The 18974-nt window shown below is 27.6% G+C and overlaps 7 protein-coding genes across 12 annotated transcripts; 4 read left to right on the forward strand and 3 right to left on the reverse strand.

The window, feature by feature from the left end:
* Window positions 1-13: 13 nt before the first annotated feature.
* Window positions 14-1180, forward strand: mRpS25 (mitochondrial ribosomal protein S25). The gene is made up of 3 exons (XM_015323341.2): window positions 14-237; window positions 321-427; window positions 546-1180. The coding sequence occupies exons 1-3, from the start codon at window positions 101-103 to the stop codon at window positions 806-808; spliced, it is 507 nt and encodes a 168-aa protein (XP_015178827.1). The 5' UTR covers window positions 14-100; the 3' UTR covers window positions 809-1180.
* Window positions 896-2725, reverse strand: LOC107066847 (putative RNA-binding protein 18). Of its 2 annotated transcripts, none has more exons than XM_089173691.1 (6): window positions 2515-2725; window positions 2287-2371; window positions 2050-2150; window positions 1677-1887; window positions 1523-1599; window positions 896-1459 (listed from the first exon to the last, which is right to left on the reverse strand). In XM_089173691.1, exons 2-6 carry the CDS (start codon window positions 2290-2292, stop codon window positions 1243-1245), a joined length of 612 nt encoding a protein of 203 aa, XP_089029817.1. In that variant the 5' UTR covers window positions 2293-2371; window positions 2515-2725; the 3' UTR covers window positions 896-1242. The 2 variants fall into 2 exon arrangements, with proteins under 2 accessions (XP_089029817.1, XP_089029816.1); XM_089173690.1 differs by having other exon boundaries at window positions 2050-2156.
* A 121-nt stretch (window positions 2726-2846) lies between these two features.
* LOC107066854 (uncharacterized) lies at window positions 2847-7231 on the forward strand. The gene is given in 6 exon segments (XM_015321864.2): window positions 2847-3212; window positions 5113-5221; window positions 5301-5435; window positions 5601-5638; window positions 5640-5667; window positions 5798-7231. Coding segments are annotated over 6 exon segments (534 nt in total). The 5' UTR covers window positions 2847-3128; the 3' UTR covers window positions 5938-7231.
* On the forward strand, window positions 3219-5031 carry LOC107066839 (succinyl-CoA:glutarate CoA-transferase). Its single transcript, XM_015321827.2, has 2 exons — window positions 3219-4526; window positions 4637-5031. Exons 1-2 carry the CDS (start codon window positions 3459-3461, stop codon window positions 4865-4867), a joined length of 1299 nt encoding a protein of 432 aa, XP_015177313.1. The 5' UTR covers window positions 3219-3458; the 3' UTR covers window positions 4868-5031.
* Fbw5 (F-box and WD repeat domain containing 5) lies at window positions 6513-10844 on the reverse strand. The gene is made up of 9 exons (XM_015321885.2): window positions 10400-10844; window positions 10098-10255; window positions 9814-9991; window positions 9507-9699; window positions 9220-9414; window positions 8758-9113; window positions 8324-8657; window positions 8000-8212; window positions 6513-7903 (listed from the first exon to the last, which is right to left on the reverse strand). The coding sequence occupies exons 1-9, from the start codon at window positions 10686-10688 to the stop codon at window positions 7636-7638; spliced, it is 2184 nt and encodes a 727-aa protein (XP_015177371.2). The 5' UTR covers window positions 10689-10844; the 3' UTR covers window positions 6513-7635.
* Window positions 10845-11229: 385 nt separating this feature from the next.
* CCT7 (chaperonin containing TCP1 subunit 7) lies at window positions 11230-14363 on the reverse strand. The gene is made up of 6 exons (XM_015321898.2): window positions 14204-14363; window positions 13278-13538; window positions 12712-13041; window positions 12149-12621; window positions 11798-12067; window positions 11230-11721 (listed from the first exon to the last, which is right to left on the reverse strand). The coding sequence occupies exons 1-6, from the start codon at window positions 14204-14206 to the stop codon at window positions 11445-11447; spliced, it is 1614 nt and encodes a 537-aa protein (XP_015177384.1). The 5' UTR covers window positions 14207-14363; the 3' UTR covers window positions 11230-11444.
* Window positions 14364-15530: 1167 nt separating this feature from the next.
* Ak1 (Adenylate kinase 1) lies at window positions 15531-18909 on the forward strand. Of its 5 annotated transcripts, XM_089173635.1 has the most exons (6): window positions 15640-15887; window positions 16181-16386; window positions 17314-17598; window positions 17706-17831; window positions 17889-18074; window positions 18266-18909. In XM_089173635.1, exons 3-6 carry the CDS (start codon window positions 17413-17415, stop codon window positions 18335-18337), a joined length of 570 nt encoding a protein of 189 aa, XP_089029761.1. In that variant the 5' UTR covers window positions 15640-15887; window positions 16181-16386; window positions 17314-17412; the 3' UTR covers window positions 18338-18909. The 5 variants fall into 5 exon arrangements, with proteins under 5 accessions (XP_015177404.1, XP_089029761.1, XP_015177428.1 ...); XM_015321918.2 differs by lacking the exons at window positions 15640-15887; window positions 16181-16386 and adding an exon at window positions 15531-15633; XM_015321942.2 differs by lacking the exon at window positions 16181-16386.
* Window positions 18910-18974: the final 65 nt, after the last annotated feature.

Here is an 18974-nt window from a genome sequence, read left to right on the forward strand (position 1 = left end):
TCATATATGTCCTGCAACTATCGCTGAAGTTGCACACGCACTTTAAACGAAACATGGTGAATAACCTTTACGCGTGAAAAGTTAATTAAAATCTATCAAAATGCCGTTTATGATAGGTGCAGCACCTATACGTAGAACACTCAAGTATCTACAAGCAGGAAAATTAGTTTTTAAGGATAAAATACAAATATTCGCAATTAATTATAATACTAATGGAAAGCATCATCTAGGGGCCAGGTAAAATTTTGGTTATATATTTGGATATTATCAAAGTACCATTTTTAGAGATGTTATATTTTTGCAATGATTTTATGTTTTAGGGATTTCATATTTTGGTACTTACCACAAATACAATACAAAAATCCGGATGTACAGATTGTTACATTTAAAAACATGACACCGTCTCCTTTTATTAAATGTTATTATGGTATGTAATTTTCAAAATTATTTGAACTACACTGTAATATTGTATTACAGTATTAGTATTAGTATTAGATTATATATGTTGTAAAAAATATATAATAAATATTATTGTTCTTTGACAGAAAATGGAAAAACAATGTTAATAGATATAGATAGTCAATCAAAAGAAGATATTATTCAACATCTTATTAAAGTTGTTGGTAAATCGGAGAAACTTTTAGAGAAAGAGACTATACTCAAAGAAAAGAAGGATAATCCTGCTAATTTCGGTGTTGGTTGTAAAGTTGGTTGTATATGTGAAATTCCTGGGCAAGTACCTTGTCCTGGTGTAGTACCTCTTCCTTATCATATGCGTGGAAAAACACGTATGAAAAAAGATTTGTAATATAGATTTTTTTAAATATAAAATTAATGGTATGTCTAAGTAAATAATAGATATACTTTCATATAATTTAAAAATCCTGTTGTAAAATTTATTATATGTTTTTGTTTATTATAAAAAGATTTGATACAATATATTATGAAAATACAAGTACGTCATGTACATACATATTAAGCATAGCATTATCAATGAATTAAAATAGTTACATTTGTGGTGCTTTACATTTGCCTGCACCGTATAGGAATCATTTACACGCACACACACATGCACACACAAGAGAAAAATCAGTAATTTTATGCTTTTTCTATGCTTTTATAAATAGAAATGATATAAATATAGATGACGATAATAAAATGAAAAGAATTCCATACTGTATTTTTCTCCATATGATCATTCAAAATGTGTCATTTATGAAAAATGTATATAGACAGTTTGAGTTATCTTCTCGGCTTATAACGATTATATGGCTTATTATTGTGATGATGGTTTCCGCGATTATGATGGCGCGTAGATGTGGACGGTTTTTGGTTTTCTGTTCTCTGATATAAATGTATGATAGGAGATCCATCCAAAGGTTTGTTTAATTCAAATTCTTCTTCCGATTCTTTCATTAATTTTAGCTTTGCTTCTATTGCTTGTATAGCTGTCTCACGACTATGGAGATTAGATTACAATTAGTATCCATATTAGAAATATATATTGAAATTAAGAACCTACCTTATTTTTTTATCTTCTTTCTTTGCGCCTGCTAAAGCAGGTATATCTATTTTTGGCTTTGGTTTTTCTATGTCAGGCTACAAATAAATTAATATAGAATATATCATTTCTATTAAATTATATACAATTATATTTGTACAGTTTCTTCACTTACCTCTGTGACACTATGAGCCCACCTTACTACTATATTTTTAGCACCTACTTTTAAATTATGCAAAGCGTCTTTAGCTGCTTCTGCATCTTCTATCTTTTTGTAAGTAACAAATGCATAACCTCTTGGTTGACCAGCTTGTGGACCTGACCGGTGAAATAGCAGGTCGAACTTTTCAATTGTTCCATGTTTTTGGACGAGTTTCAGGAGTTGGTACCAGTTGACAAATAAACAGTTAGTTTTTCAAATAGTTTAATAAACAACAAATGGGTCATTGCTTAATATGATATTTTTTGTTGATCTATTAATATATCACATACAAATTGAGAAAACGAATGACTCATTTGAAGAAATCTAATATAATCATGCAAATACTTACTCATTAATCCTAAGATCTAAGTTGCCCACCCATAGTCTTCTATCTTCTACCTGATTTGATTTAATAGGTTCTAATGGCAAAGGAACTTTAGCACCTGACTGTAACTCATAATCAAAATTAACCAACGATTTTGTGATTATCATAAGAAATAATATTTAATATTTATTAATTCTTTATAAGTAATCTTAAGGAAATATATCAAATGTATCCGCGATTAAATTTCTAGAAACTTACCTCCATACCAATGGGAGAGATAAATAAGCTTTATCACATTAATAACAAGAAACCCTAGCTAGTCTGTACTGATTCCAATATAAATCTGTAAATAAAATCAAGTAGCAGATTTTTCTATTATTTTTAAGAAGCCATACAGATATAAGTAATAGGTTATAATGTACACTTCAGTGAAGAACTATTTTAGAAAGAAAAAATATATGAAAAGAATTCCATTATTTTTATTACCTGAGGAAACTTTTACAATTAAGTGCGTCATTTTTTGAGATTTCTCAACGAGGTTAACATAATACATAATATCAATGAATTATATATAAGAACCGAAAACCAAACGTATAGCGTAAGTGACGTTCACAATGAGATTGTGTGCAACTAATTGCTATCTATCTATATACGGATATGAAGCTTGATTCCAGTAACAATATTTTGCAAAGGCTTAGTGTGTGTTTTATGCGTATATTTACATGGCGCGGCGTCCATAGTATAATCACTGACAAGATGCGCCATCTGGAGTGTTATCAGATGATTGTTGCTTCAAAAAGAAACATTGCGAATAAAAATATATGTTAGTCGAAGTAATATATCCAATGTTTTATATTACAATTGATTTCTCCTATTTCTTACTACATTATTTTTATTCATAGTTACAAATTAAAATACTGACGAATATAAAGTTAAAAGTTACGTATAATTCGAGTGTAGTTACATTACATATAATTATTTAAACATAGCGTCATTCTTATGTATGCTTTATTAGAGATAAACACACGATAGTAAATAACTTCTTAGTGCGTTTATATCGTTTTCATCACATTCTACATTTTGAAGAGTAATCAGGTGACATGGAAAGAACAACTTTACCCGAACAATCGGCATCTCAAACGGAAACTGTCTTGGAGGGGGATAACACCGATTCTGGATCACAGGTATTGTTAGTTTATACGTCATTTAACTGATAATGCCGGTTACTTGTTATTCTGTAAGAAATAACAAATCTAACGTTTTTATACTATTAAAAAATCGATTGTAATCGTTATTGATCAAGACTTTTACTTGTCAACGAATTTTCGAATTTTTATATGCGAATGTCGTTATTTATATTTACAATAGTGAATTTGACCTATATTATTGTTTTTCTCCATTCCGAGTTATATTTGTGAGTAAAACAAAACATGTGTATTCTGTTTGGTTCTACTGTATTACACTCCACTGTAAAAACAAGATTTTTACCATTTTTATACAACATAAAAAAATGTAAGAATTTTTCTACTATCCCAGAGAATGATAGTTCTCCACTATCTGGGATTCGAATATTGGATCTCACACGTATAGTAGCTGGTCCATACTGTACTATGATCCTTGGAGATCTTGGAGCAGAAGTTATTAAAATTGAGAAGCCTGGTAATGGCGATGAAGCACGTAAATGGGGACCACCGTTTTTTAAAGGAACCCAAGAATCTACTTATTTTACTAGCGTTAATAGAAATAAGAAAAGTATATGCATCGATTTGAAGAAAGGAAGAGATATTATCTACGAATTGGCTAAGAAGTCTGATGTATTCGTAGAAAATTATATTCCAGGAAAGTTAGCAAAAATGAGTTTAGGATATACAGATATTAAAAAGGTAGCACCTCATCTTATTTATTGTTCCTTGACTGGTTATGGCTCAGAAGGTCCTTATGCTTCTCGACCAGGTTACGATGTCATTGCTAGTTCTATTGGTGGCCTTTTACATATCACAGGTGCTAAAGATGGGCCTCCGTGTAAAGTTGGTGTAGCTATGACCGATATGGCCACAGGTCTTTACGCACATGGTGCTATCATGGCAGCATTACTTCAAAGATTTAAAACTAAAGAAGGGCAATGGATTCAGTGTAATCTTTTATCTACTCAAATTGCTAGTTTAATAAATATCGGCTCAAATTACTTGAATGCTGGCCAAGAAGCAACGAGATGGGGTTCCGAGCATGAAAGTATTGTGCCTTATGAAGCTTTTCCAACTAAAGATGGATATTTAACAGTTGGCACAGGAAGTGATGCTCAATTCACTGAACTAATTCAAAAGATGCAGTTAGAATTAGATAGCAATAAATTTAAGAATAATATAAGTAGAGTGCACAACAGAAAAGAATTATTGAATATACTTAGAAATGAATTTAAAAAGAGAACAAATAAAGAATGGATGATGATATTTGAGGGATCCACATTTCCATATGGACCCGTTAATACTATAGGACAGGTAAATTTTTGTTCGGAAATTCCAGGAGTTACATTTGTCAAGAAATATTGGAAGAAACTATCCAAAAATATTCTATAATAGGTTTCTATGTGTATTACATTATTTTTTAGGTTTTTGAAGACAATCATGTAAAACACATAGGATTGGTTAAAGAAATGGAACATTCTATTATAGGAAAAATACGAGTTGTTGGACCACCAGTAACATATAGTTATGCTAATAATAGTGTCAGACTTCCACCTCCAATATTAGGGCAACATACAAGTGAAATCTTAAAAGACATATTAAAATATTCTGATGATGAAATAAAAAATTTAACATCACAAAAAATTATACAATGACTAAATTAAAGTACTATTGTTATTTATATTTTAATGATTATATATCCATTATTTTACAATATATATGTACAATATATACAATAATATATGATATTTTTATTTACGTAATAATTTTATAATTAAACAATATATTGTGTATTGTATAATAAAACTTATTTACATCAAGTTTATTTATCATTTCTTACAATTTTGGATAATATCCTTATAATCATATCTTATTAATGCAATCAATTTGTATTGTTTAGGATGTTCCAACTGTACATTTGCGGCTCAGAAAACCACGATCAAATAAAAAAGTACAATGGACTCAGGAAACTGTGGATAACGAGCATATGAATAAAAAGAAATCGAAGTGTAAGTTTATTCCAATGAATTATTATTCAGAAAATTATTCAAAATTAAATGTATATTCAGTTTTTGACATTATGTTTAGGTTGTTGTATTTATAAAAAACCTAAAAGTTTTGGCGAAAGTAGTTCTGATGACAGTGATGACGAATGCGAACATTGCCATGGTCATAAGGATAATCATGAAAAGCCTCTACCAAATAACGCAGAACCGTCCGAATGTATGTGACTATACTATAGTAAATTATTAAATTAAATCATTTTATAGAAACAAATATTCAAGGAAAAATATTTTTCTATTTTTTTTAGAATGAATAGAAGCAAAATTAATAAATATATATATATTATAATTTTCTCGTAATAACAATTTCCCACTGTGAGAATAGGGTGTCCATGATGTCTTCCACATCAGTGTTACATAGGTTTTATCTGAGGAAAGTATAAGCATCCCAGGTTGGTTAATTAACTCTCTTAGTTCTTATTGCATTGTGACATTTAAATTGTGCATCTTATTGTTTGTATATATATTCAAATATATATATTTGAAAATAATATATATAATTTAATGAGCTTAATATTACAGGCACTGCAATCACCAACTATTATAAATATCATAAATTAAAGTCTTATTATAATGCGAAATATACAGTATTATGCACAGATGTTGTAAAGAAAGCTGCAAATACAGATTGCAGCATTATGTTGATGTTTTATGAAACGTGAGTGTATAATTTTATATTTGCTTTTTTAAAAGGAAGGACGATATAATATTAATATATTACATCTTAAACTGTTCAATTTTTTAATATTCTATAGAATTTCAAAATTCTTAAAACAATAAACTATTTAATGAATTTAATTTTTTTAAATACATATTTTTTAAACAATTTTATAACAATTTAATTAAGATATACGTATCTCTAATTATTTTCATTTAATTACTATAAATAATAGAGGTCCGTCATGGTTTTTTTATTATAATTGAAATTAATATTACTGATTTAAAAATCTCTCAAAGAATTTTATTTTTATTTAGTTATGGAAAATTTAAATTCTTGTATGGGTAGTTCATTAAAAATTTAGAAACATTTTATTTAAAATTAGATTTTATTGAAAAAATGTTCATAAATTTCGAATCAATATAATGAAATTTGATTTTCTAAACTTATCTTTCTTATTACATGGCCCAATAATATAAATATTGTGGGATGATTAGAATAGTAATATTATTTATATTATTTTTGATGTTAATTATTCACGATACGTTACTTTGCACTTAATTATATTTTGATGACAGGTACGTGACATGCTTAAGACTATATTCTTATTACTTGTTACATTATATTTTATTTTAAGCACTGTATTCCGAAATATATCTTTCTACATCATTTTGAAAAAGTATTTTATACATAAATATGCTTTTTATCATTGAATAGAATAGATTTAGCAATTATATTTATTGTCTTTAATAAAGAATGATAATTAACTAATTATCCTTTATATCTTAATTAGTATTATAATGTATATCTAATTATTTAAGATATAATGATTATATGTACATACATAGAAATGAGCATACTAAACAGAAAAAATCAAACATGTCACGTAAAAAAATGGTCAAAGTTTACTAATAATTTTAATAATTCACGAATTTTTTAATAAACTGTCGAAAGAAATGTAACATAAATTTGTTATTTTAACCTTAAAGAATTAAAATATATTTATATGTGTGAGTATATATCGTACAATACAACATAGTAGCTTAATATTTGAATTGATTATTAAAAAGTTTATAAATATTGTTCAAGTAATGATAAAAATGTTTATCTGATAGAGAAAAAGTATATTCACTGATAAATTCGACGATGTATTTCAAGAAACTTTCACAATAGCTCACCATAGTTATTTATATATGTCATTCTTTATATAGAAATTTGAATATACTTTAAGAAGACAAGCATGTGCCAATACATTTATTTATATCCTAATTGAGTAAATAAAATAACATTTAATCATGTTGGTTCATTTAGTCATTATATAACAACAAATAGATTGTCAGTAAAAATATAAAGTAATTTAAAAGAAGATATTAACAGGAATATTAAACATTTAGTAAAAGTGTTAATTTTATATAATTATACAGTTGTATCATACTCAAAATTATACACACGCATACGCATATATGTATATTTATATATATATATATATGATTACATATATATATATATATATATATATATATATATATATATATATATATATATATATAATCTCTCATTTGCATTCACATTATGCATAAATGTGCTTTGTCATGTTTATATTAAAATTAATTCCACAGACAAGTGTTATAACCCAGTATAACAGGCTGAGAGATGATTCTTTAATCATAAGTTTTTAAATAGGAAATTTAATAGTCTTTAGTCAGTCAACATTACAACCGGGTTTATGATAACTGCTCTTCTTTCTTACTTCCATTCCTCGATTGAGAGAATGCTCATTTAAACCTAAGGATTTGACCATGGCTCGACTGCGCCATATCTTGACTGTATAATCATCGCTAGTTGTAACTAACATTTCGGGATCTTTTGGATTGAAAGCTACAGAATTGACAACGTCAGAATGAGGAAATTTAGTTAAACAAACTCCATAATGTCTATCCCAAAGATAACCATGTTTATCTTCAGCACCACTATAAACAAAAATATATTACATTGATAATTAAATTTAAATTAAAGTATTGATTTTTAAAAAACTGGATTCAAGAACAAGTAACATTTGTATTCACCTTGCCACATATTCGTTGCATACATCCAAAAATATAAAGAAACATTCATTATTTGGAGTATATGCCTTATGTGCCCTTAACATTGTTCCAACTTGTTTCAATGTTACTAGATCAATTACGTGAATATCTATTTCTTGAGCTATAGGTGGAGGTTGTAGCGGATTAGTAATAACATATCCTCTTGGCCAAGGCCTTGTATTGACATATAAATATCTGTAAAATTATTATTGTGTTCTTTTTATATTTTTTCTACTTACGTTATGCATGAGATTTTATCGAGTTAGTATTTCTGTTAGCATACATAAATAGTGAAATCAACGATACCTATGATCCGGAGAAAGACCCATTCCTATTATATGACCATGTAAATCAATCAAATGATCAACTTTGTCAAATCTGTCAGCCACCGCTTCATAATCCAACCAGTTAGTAATCAAGTTTTGTCCAGAGTTTTGTCTTTTTCGTTCCCTTTCTCGTTGCGCTATTCTCTCACGAAGTGATGGTCCTGGATCTAATCTTTTTGGAAAACTAACTAATTTGATCCTCTTAAAACCAACTTGATGAGGCGTGTATGTTTTTGATCCAGTTGTAAATATTAAAAATTTTTCTGGATTATTAGACAATTCATCAGAATCACTTTCTTCTGCCATAGATGATTCTGTTGATAAAAATTATAGATTCAATAAGAAAATAATTATTCACAAACATTTAATATATGTATGTATGTATATTTTTTGTACTTTAAATTGATTATTTACCTGAATCACTCTCTTCAGTTGATGTATGTTGACTTTCATTTTCATTTTCACTTTCATTTCCTCCTTCATTTTCTCTTTCATTTTCCTTTTCTTTTTCATTTTTATTTTTAGTTTCATTTTCATTTTCATTTTCATTTTCATTTTCATTTTCATTTTCATTTTCATTTTCATTTTCATTTTCATTTTCATTTTCATTTTCATTTTCATTTTCACTATCACTTTCACTATCAGTTTCGTGTACTGTTTTTTCTTTTTGAACTTGTCTATATTCTTTATTGTATTGTATAGGACTGGCATATTCAAATCCATCGCCAAGCTTTATCCAATTCATAAAGCATCCTTCTATCATACTGTACCTATTTAGATAATTTTATATTATTTTTTAATATATAATTAATTTTCATACATCAATTTTTATGTAATTAAAAATATATTAATTATATGAAATATAAATAGCATTACTGTAATCTAGATGAGGCATGATGAAGTACAACTGGTTCTTCCTGTGGCGAATCATTAGTTGAAGATGTTGCTACATGATTTTGAGCATTATCTTCTTTGTTATTTGACGATAAAGGTTGATCTTCTGGGTTTTCAGGAGCATAACAATTAGCAACCATAATTGCTCTTATTGAAGAAGCATTTCCATTATAAAACCTACGAGTTATTTATTTTCAACATTTTTGTCATTTTTAAATTAACAATGATTGATGCTAATAAATAAAATATATTATAGTATGCATGCATACCTAAACAGCTGTGTCATGATGGGCACATATTCACTTGCTGATTCTTGATTAGCCTTATTTAGCCAGAGTACGCTTGTACTAACCAGGTGTGCAAGCCAATGTAAATTTCCACTTAAAAGGTAATGTTCACTATACCAAGTACCAAATATGTCATATGGCTTATTCGCTACTCTGCATTGAAGTTGAAAGCCAGCTGTAATGAAAGAAATAATAAGAAAATAATAGATACAAAGTACACTAAATTTTTAACGATAGAATCATACAGATTTTTTGAACTTTTTTAAATAGCATTGTTATTTGAACTTACGTGCTACTTTAAAGACAGCTATTTCTCCTGATGTACTATGTGGTGTACCAAAATGTACACCAGAGACAAGGAGTAAAGTATCATTAGAATTAAACTGCGAAAATTGAGTATATTTCCAGCTAAATTTTTTCATATCATTAAGATATATAATATTAACTGGATGTTTACTTTTCCATACCTATTAATCATTTTAACTTATACGTAAGAAGAAAACACACAGTAACAGTTTATAATATTTATAATGATTGTAAATAATATTATAAAAAAAATTCAAATGAACATACAAGAATAAATCCATCTTTTGAACACGTTGCAAACATTTTGCCATTGTGCGAAAAACTAACATGCAGTACTTGATGCGAATGTTGATTGAGTACTTCGGTTTCTATTAAAGGAGTATGATATGTTAAGCGCTTAAATTCTTCAAACCAGGAAGTCTTTCCTAAAACATGTATATTTGTTATAAATGGACTTTGTTAGGCAAAGTGTATCGTAATCATCGGATTTATTTTATCATGTATGATAATATATAAATAAAAATTACTTAAGTATTATAATTATCGAACAAATATTAAACGTAACTTACCTGGCATTATACCGATATCAGAATCTATTTTAAAGGTCTGATAAAATAAGTCTCTCCAAAGAAATTCATCTCTGTATACTTTGTTCCATGTTCTACATACTTCTCCTGCTGTTACCAATTCTCTTGGTGTTAAGTATTGAAAAATAGTGAGAAGTATGGAATCTGGCATGTAATACCAATTATCATTTCTTTCTGATATTTGACTTGAATCTTCATTTGTACTAGTTTCTTCGTCGAGACTTTCGACACTATTTCTTCCATTATCTATAATATTTTCATCCACATCCATTCCTAAATGCAGTTCCTTATTTACTGGAACAGCTGATATCTGTCAGTAGTTGTCACTCACACTATTCCACTTATAATGTCAGACAAGGAAATGCAGGTACGTGCGCAGTAACGATTTATACCAATTGGTTGAAATTTAAGCGGTAAATTTAAAACATTTACAAAATTAAATCAATCGACATATAATAGATTTTAATTATATTTGTTAAAATCCTAATGTTGTGATAATAATTTGATAAAAAAATCTTTTTTGGTTTTATTTAAGTATTTATTAATTAATATGTATTAAATATTACAAAAGACGAACTTCATAATGATATACATATGAAAATTATGTAAATTTAAGGCATATGATTACTATATTTGAATGCAGTGTTTAAGTTAAGGTATTGAACTATAAAGTAAGCTATACTTTATTATAATTAGTTATCCATTTGATTAGAATCATCGATTTCTTTTGTTCTATATATTAAATGATTAATATAAATTGAAAGATAATGTTAAGAAAAATTTCAAATGAATTTTAAATTCGAACAATAGGATTGTTTATTTAAATAATATCGCTCGTATTTATTTATTATACGATAAAACTAGAAAAGATTATACAAATCAAATCTTAATCTCTAAAATTAATAATCTGTATTAATTTGACTTCCAATATTAATAAGTACAACAGACTACTGTAGTACCGGAAGATTAAAATTCTTTTTAAGATTAATCTTTTCTTAGTTTCCTTTTTCAATGTAATAATGAAATATTACATTGGTCTTCCCATTCCACGACCTTCGGAATCGTTAGAACTCCTTGGATTTTTTATTGTTTCATCTACAGAAAGAATCAAACAGGCAGCTTCAGTTGCAGCAGTTAAAGCATTGATTTTTACTACAGCAGGTTCCCAAACACATCCTTCCATATTGTCAGCTATGTCCTCAGAATTAATATCAACGCCATACCAATAAAGACCTTTATGATGCTTTTGCCGCAATTTATTTAAAATATTTGTTGCATCAAAACCAGCATTGTCACACAATTGTCTAGATTATAAAAACGAAAGTGATTATATTTTCTGATATTTATAACAAATAAAAATTAATTTATATAGAATCTAACCTGGGTATAATTTCAAGAGCTCTTGCCAGTGCACCAATTAACAACTGTTCTTTTCCTGCAATTGTACGGGAATAATCGCGCAAAGTTTTCGATAATTCCATTTCGATACTTCCACCACCAGCAACAATGGCATCATTTTTAACCATACGTCTAACAACCATAATAGCATCGTGAAGGGATCTTTCGGTTTCTTCCAAAAACTGTTCAGCTCCACCACGCAAAACAAATGTACAAGTTTTAGCATGACGACATTTACGGAGCACATTGAATCTAAAAATAGAACAAATTTATAAGAATATATAAACGATCTTAGAAATTGTATTCAAATAAACGAAAAAGATTATTTATTACCTTTCGCCACCAATTTGCTTTTCTTCAAAAAGATCACAATCTCCAAGATCTGAATCTTTGATGTCATGCACAGTAGTCAAAATGTTTCCACCACAAGCTTTCATAATTCTCTTCAAATCTTCATCAGGAACTCTACCAGCGCAAAACATATCTCTATCGGCAAAGTATTGTGTCGCTACATCTCCAATTGGCAATTTAGATAATACTACATTTGCCCCAATTTGCCAAATCTTTTCAAGTTTATCATATAAAATTTTCCATTCCGCGTCAACAATCTTTTGATATTCTGCAACATTATCTACACGAACTTCGGCATTATCTCTCTCCGCTTTGAGTTCCAATTCGATGTTTAATAAAGCAATTTTGCAATTGCTATAGTTCTTAGGTTGCATTTCAAATCCAGCATATGAAAAAGTTTTCTTGAATGCAACACCTTCAATTAATTCTGAATCCTCTAAAGCTCCGCCGGATACCTATATTTTAAATAAATAATAATAAGTTTAGACCGAGAGTTTATTATATCTTATACTTACATGTATTATTAATAAACAAAATTACAATACCTTCTTAAAACCGATCATATTTAAAGGCAATAAATCATCTAACATCAAAACAGCTTTGACGACTAGTTCGCTGAAGTACTTTTTCTGCTGATGAATTAACTTTGAACTCATGGAAGTGGCAGCGCATGACCTCAAAAGGTTTTCTTGATTTTTAAGATCATCCTTATTCATTTTAATACTTAATTCATTGATTTTTTCAATTGCAATATTTAGTGCACGACGTAAAGCTTTAATTACGATACGTGGATGTACACCCTCTTCAATAAATGGTTTCATTTGTTTTAGAAATTCTCCTGCTAATAAAACAACACTGGTCGTACCATCGCCAACCTATAGAAAATAAAATATTATAATTAAATACATTTTAGCTGTTTAAAATTATTTTTACTTATATGTTGGATATTGGTGAAGTAATCTCATTACTATAAGAAATTACTAGTCTAGATATCCTATGTTTAATTTTCTCTAAGTAAAGAACAATTGCATTACATTTGTACACTTTTGTTCTATACTTTAATAGAGATAAAATATTACAATAATTTTTGTAATAATATAATTAAATTTACCTCAGCATCTTGAGACTTAGCAATGTCTACCAATGTCTTAGCAGCAGGATGTACAATTTCTAATAATTTTAATATAGTAGCACCATCATTAGAAATAGTACTTTTAGAGTTTTGATCGACAATAAGTTTATCCATACCACGAGGACCTAATGTGGTCCTCACAGCATCTACGACTATTTGACACGCATTTATATTTGATATTACTTGTTGTTTTCCTTGAGATGCATCTGTGCCTTCTTTCAACAAAATTATTTGAGGTTGCTGAAAATTAAAATTGATAATATTAAACATAGTATTAAAATAAATTATCCTTTTTTTGTAATTAACAAAAATTAATATTACTCTCATATATCTTCCCATCTTTTCTAATTTTTATCCCTCCAAATTTTAGTATTATGTTTTTCTAATAATCTATTAAATATTTTTTATCAATGTTACGCTTGATTGTATGACGCTATGTAAAACAATTGAATTAACAGTTTAAAGTTATTCATTTATTATCTATAAAATATTTAACAAAGAAAAACGCAAAGTATGAATTTTTATTTCAGAAACTGTAAAAGTTTATAGATATTGTCTTTATACTTCAAAAATGACTATTAGTACCGGCTACCATTAGTGGGCGTGAGGTAAAATTAATTTCCTTATAAGGTTAGAAGAACTTAATCTTAAATAAAATCTCATTAAACTTGTATGTAAGTATAATTATGTGATCATAGTTTTAATTATGGAAAAAGAAATATATAACTAAATTTAACTAATAAAAAATGGAAATGGATAAATCGATTTAAAAGAATAATATAAAAGATAATGCACGGCTAGCATAGAAAAATGAAGAAATATTAAAATATTTTGTTTCATACAAAAATTGAAACTGGCATCTCAAAAATTTATGCTTAGTAATAGTTTATATAAAAAATACCTACCATTTTTAAAAAATTCCCTACTTAACTTTCTTTTTAAATTTATTTATCCAATGTGCTTTTCAAGAAAGAATCGGAATCTTGAGTTCAGTACAAATTGTCTCAAACTATATATAAATGAGAGGTATGAACTTCTACAAAGGAATAAAATTATATTTCTATTTACATTATCGACAGAGTCGTTAATCTAGTTATATGAAATTAAATATAAAACATATATATAACAATTAATATTATTGATATTGTTTTTTGAATAAAAAATATACTTAAAATTTTTAAACATTATACAATAATATACGTATAATTATTCCCTCAATCAGCGACAAGCAATGGCATTAAGATGCATACATATGAGAAAGATAAAAACAGAGAACTAGCCTTTATTGAATACCTCACGAATATTGCGTTCCCGCCTTTTATATTGCAGTTCGAATTTGCTTTTGATATTTTATAAGGTAAAAAGAATTAAATAGTAAAAAAAAACTGATCTTTAATTATCCATTTAATTATAATTTATGTGAAAGTTAAAAGCTTAATAAGAATGTACAGAAAATTGACAATTGTTTCGTAGAAAAATATTCTAACAAGAGTATAATGAACAAAGTTTTTTAATAAATAAATACAATTTTTTAAGGTAGTTTATTTACAACAAAGTAAGTAAAAACAAACTAAAATTATAATTTTGTTAAAGGATTATTAAATACAATAAAAAATAACAAAATGTTTCTGTATCTTTTTTAGGTTAACAACTTATTGTTACATATGTGCATATATTACTTGTATTTACATAAAAAACAAATTCTGTATACATTTTAATATATGAATATATGTTACACTCATTATTTAATTTGTTTTAATGGGAAGATTGAAATAAAATACATTCAACGATTTCCCTCATAGATTTCGAAATTACATAATAAGATTTCGTATATTTGGGATAAACATATGAAATAGAAGATATTTTTTAATAAGCACATATAATAGCTGAAATTTCGTATATGAGTGGTAAGATAAATTTTCTAAAGGTATACTGTTACGCGACATTACCCGGGATCAAGCTCCACCTACACATTTATTTTTAATCATTGCCAGGTGGTAAAATGTCGCTGTTTATGCGCGCACGCGTACATAAATATACAAGGTGTCCTAGTAATTACTGTATTAAATTAAAAAATTTTAATTTTATTATTTACTAAAAATCATCACACATGTACGTTTACGTTTTGCAGAGTAATTTTTGTAAATTTTGTAAATTTGCAGAGTAAGAGTGCCAGGTTTGAATCAGTTTCATTAGGATTTGGTTTAGGGTTAAATAGAAAATTTTTTTTAGTAAAATAACTTTTGAGACATCCTGTATATACATATATATAAATATACAGTTTTCTGTCTGATACATCGTTCAGCGATTTAACCGAAAGTCGTCGGAGTAGAAAGTGAGCTCATCGATTACGTTGATAATTTTGTGCTTTTTTTTTATTTTACATTTTTATTTCGATGCACAATTTGCTTCTCTATGATTCTGTTCTCAACCATATTATTATTATTTTCTGATTATTACAAAAGAAAAAAAAAACACTGTTAAATCGTGTTTTCACTCAAGCTGTTCATCTTTTCCTATCTTCTCCTATTGAATTTGTCTCTAAGTGTTAATTTGTTGCTTCTGACAATTAATCGTTATAATTACGAGGTAACGAATACATTTCATTATAATTTAATATCCATGTATAACGAGAAATATATTTAATTTATTAATATATAATTAACATAAGTTAAATTAACGTATTCGTTTGCGCGGGAAGTATCACTTTTTTAATATTCTATGTTTATTAACAGAAATAAATGAATGATTTAACATATGCAAGAAAAATATTGTACAATGGTGTAGATGTTAAGAAATATATTCTGTTTTTGTTAATTTTTAATTAACAATTTGAATGCTTTTGCCTGATTAATTGTTCAAAATCTATGATAATGAACTAGATCGGTCTTCTGGAAATCTTTCTGAATCTGCTAAGTGACCTTAAAGTCAGTGCGAATGCGCAAAATTTTACCCCCACTTAATATCCACGAGCCAATGACAAATCGATATATTCGAAATTTTTACGCGAAAGCTTGAAGCTTGAACTATTCTTGTCGGTAGTAGCAACTACAGAGTTTGCAACGAGTGGTCATGTTCAATAAAGATTGTGAGTATTTTAATTTTGAAAAGTAGACACTTTTCAAGACCTTTCACAAATTCATCTATAATCTCTTCTTTTATAATTAATCATTTAATTTAATTCTCATTCAACGTAAAAGCAAACAAATTTGTTATCCTTATCCTTGTTCATGTTTTATTATTTTATAAGATGATAAAATAATATAAAAAATTTAATTTAAGTTTTAAATATTATAAAAAAAAATGTTATACATTGTAATTTAATAAAACAAATTATTAATATAATTGTTTGTTTTTATCTATTGTTTTTATTTATATATATATATTTTTCTAAATAATTTTACTATAACAGAATAAAACACACGATAACAATTTTTCATAATTATATCTGATCTATTAAATATGATAACGATTATGTCACGATATATCTTATCTTATAATAAAGAAAAATATTACTATTGTTTTTATATTGAATTGATTACAAAATATTGATCAGATAATAATTTGATATTGAACAAAATTTATTAAAGTGAAGAAGATCTCAAAGAGGCGAGTCTCTTTTGAAGTAGGCCAAGTACAGGTTCGCTGTTTAAAAATGTATGTCATGTGTTAAAAAAAGGCCTTAAAGCCATCCATCAGATTTTATATATTTAGAATGGGAAAAAAATAAAAAGAATAAATACGAGAAGGGTGCTAGCTTTTGCATAATTTATAAATCCAGTGTAAACGTTTATTTTCTTTTAAAACAAACAGTAAACATTAATGAGATGAGCGTTTTTAATTTAACCTTCTAACTTGCTAATGACTAATTTATTATGTACCGCGAAACAAGTGACTGTATGAAAATGAATAAATAAATTTTTCACATATTCTCTCATAGACAAAAATAAAAAAATAAACATATATATTTTCTTTAAAAATGATTAATCGAAGAAATAAGAATGTAAAATTGCAGGCTAAGGAAAGATTAAATACCTGCATTAGGGATACCTGCAGAATACAAACAGAAGACTTATCCAAATCAAGTTCAATAAAATCGAGTTCGTTAGAAAATATGAAGACAGTATGGGTGATCGGTGGTCCTGGCTGTGGAAAAGGAACCCAGTGCGATCGTATAATCAAAAAATATGGATTTTTACATTTGAGCAGTGGTGATCTTTTGCGAGATGAAGTAGCAAGCGGTAGTCCTAGAGGAGCCTCGCTACAAGAATTAATGTCGAAAGGGTTGTTCGTGCCAACGGTAAAAAATATTCGGTTTTTTACTAATTCGACTGTTTAATTTCGATAAAAAATTATTATTCGATTTAACGATAAAAATATAGAAAGAATGATCTATTTTTTCAGTAGGATATTGTGTTGGATCTTATAAAAGAAAAGATGGAAAAAGCACGAACCGAAGGTACCACCAAAACAGGTTTCCTTATAGATGGATATCCTCGTGAATTGGAACAAGGAATCCTTTTTGAAAAAAATGTAAGATATCAATATCCTTTTTTCCATTCAAATTAATAATATTAATTTAATTAATAGGTTTGTCCGGTTGATCTCATTTTATTCTTTGATGTATCTAATGAAACGATGACCAAAAGGCTTCTCGGTCGTGCAGCAGTATCTCAAAGAGCTGATGATAATGCTGAAACCATTAAGAAAAGGATCGAAATATTTAATCTAAAGAATGGCGAAATTGTACAAAAGTACGAGGACAAAGTTGTCAGGGTATGATTTAATCTTTTTGTTAACATTTTATATATGCGCGAAATATTTTTCACATATGCCGCAGATTATTGCGCAATACCTTTGACAATTTTTTGAAGTACATTTGATACCATCGACAAATCACATAACATATAAGCAACACACGTTCGAATAATCTTTATTATATCTTTGATTTAATCAAATGTTTCCAGATTAACGCCGAAGGAACCGTCGATGAAATATTCGACGAAGCTTGCAAAGCGCTCGATCGTTTGTTGGCTTAATGTTTTGGCAAAGCCCACAACTTTTGTGAGCTTTTCTCAAGCATAGCCTAATTGTCTGTCACGTCCAGAAGAGATTTTAAATTTTAGATAGATATATTAAGCAATACGAAGTGTGTGATCATAACGTTGACATTATGTACCTGTCCTAAAAATGAAAAATTACTTGGATTAGTATGACGTAACAGAAATTTTTATTTCATTCTTTCTCGTCTAAGTCCGAGAACATTCGGTATTTTTACGATTTATTTTAGGAAATCAACTTTACGCAACGCTTTCTAATACGTTTTATTCATTAAGTATTATCAAAATATGAACTTCAAATCGTTAATTCCTAGGATGAAGAGTCTCAAGGAAATAATTGATTTTACAATTGATTTTATGATCGTTTTTTTTTGTAAAAGAAAATAATTCCGACTAATTCATGCCTACTACTATTACAATGGAATATAATTAATTTTGTTATTTCTGTAAATGATATAAAAATTGAATCAAGCAATATTATACTATTAAGCTTTCCACGCCATGATTTCGATCGATACTATGAATGCACAATAAATTGTACATTGGAATTATTTCTGAAGTCTAGTTTATTTTATTGATTATCGATCAGATGATTATGTAAGCTTTTCTTTTTCAT

This window comes from Polistes dominula, unplaced genomic scaffold (assembly GCF_049000335.1).
Source record: "Polistes dominula isolate Pdom_NZ unplaced genomic scaffold, Pdom_raw_medaka contig_33, whole genome shotgun sequence".
Classification (NCBI taxonomy): domain Eukaryota; kingdom Metazoa; phylum Arthropoda; class Insecta; order Hymenoptera; family Vespidae; genus Polistes; species Polistes dominula.

Bases quoted from the DNA above. Each gene is read 5' to 3' on its own strand.
- LOC107066847 (XM_089173690.1), bottom strand. The intron at 1,600-1,676 runs GTAAGTGAAGAA...ATTTATTTGTAG, and splicing joins GGGCTCATAGTGTCACAGAG to CCTGACATAGAAAAACCAAA. The intron at 1,460-1,522 runs GTAGGTTCTTAA...TAATCTCCATAG, and splicing joins AAAGAAGATAAAAAAATAAG to TCGTGAGACAGCTATACAAG.
- mRpS25 (XM_015323341.2), top strand. From the start codon at position 101: ATGCCGTTTATGATAGGTGCAGCACCTATACGTAGAACACTCAAGTAT. The intron at 238-320 runs GTAAAATTTTGG...TTTATGTTTTAG, and splicing joins AAGCATCATCTAGGGGCCAG to GGATTTCATATTTTGGTACT. The intron at 428-545 runs GTATGTAATTTT...GTTCTTTGACAG, and splicing joins TTTTATTAAATGTTATTATG to AAAATGGAAAAACAATGTTA.
- CCT7 (XM_015321898.2), bottom strand. The intron at 12,622-12,711 runs GTATTGTAATTT...TTTAAAATATAG, and splicing joins ATATGATCGGTTTTAAGAAG to GTATCCGGCGGAGCTTTAGA. The intron at 12,068-12,148 runs GTAATAAATAAT...TTCTATTTTTAG, and splicing joins AAGCAAATTGGTGGCGAAAG to ATTCAATGTGCTCCGTAAAT.
- LOC107066839 (XM_015321827.2), top strand. From the start codon at position 3,459: ATGTGTATTCTGTTTGGTTCTACTGTATTACACTCCACTGTAAAAACA. The intron at 4,527-4,636 runs GTAAATTTTTGT...ATTATTTTTTAG, and splicing joins CCGTTAATACTATAGGACAG to GTTTTTGAAGACAATCATGT.
- Fbw5 (XM_015321885.2), bottom strand. From the start codon at position 10,688: ATGGATGTGGATGAAAATATTATAGATAATGGAAGAAATAGTGTCGAA. The intron at 9,992-10,097 runs GTATGTTCATTT...AATGATTAATAG, and splicing joins CAAAAGATGGATTTATTCTT to GTATGGAAAAGTAAACATCC. The intron at 9,415-9,506 runs GTATGCATGCAT...AATAACTCGTAG, and splicing joins ATCATGACACAGCTGTTTAG to GTTTTATAATGGAAATGCTT.
- Ak1 (XM_015321918.2), top strand. From the start codon at position 17,413: ATGAAGACAGTATGGGTGATCGGTGGTCCTGGCTGTGGAAAAGGAACC. The intron at 17,599-17,705 runs GTAAAAAATATT...TTTTTTCAGTAG, and splicing joins AAGGGTTGTTCGTGCCAACG to GATATTGTGTTGGATCTTAT. The intron at 18,075-18,265 runs GTATGATTTAAT...AAATGTTTCCAG, and splicing joins ACGAGGACAAAGTTGTCAGG to ATTAACGCCGAAGGAACCGT.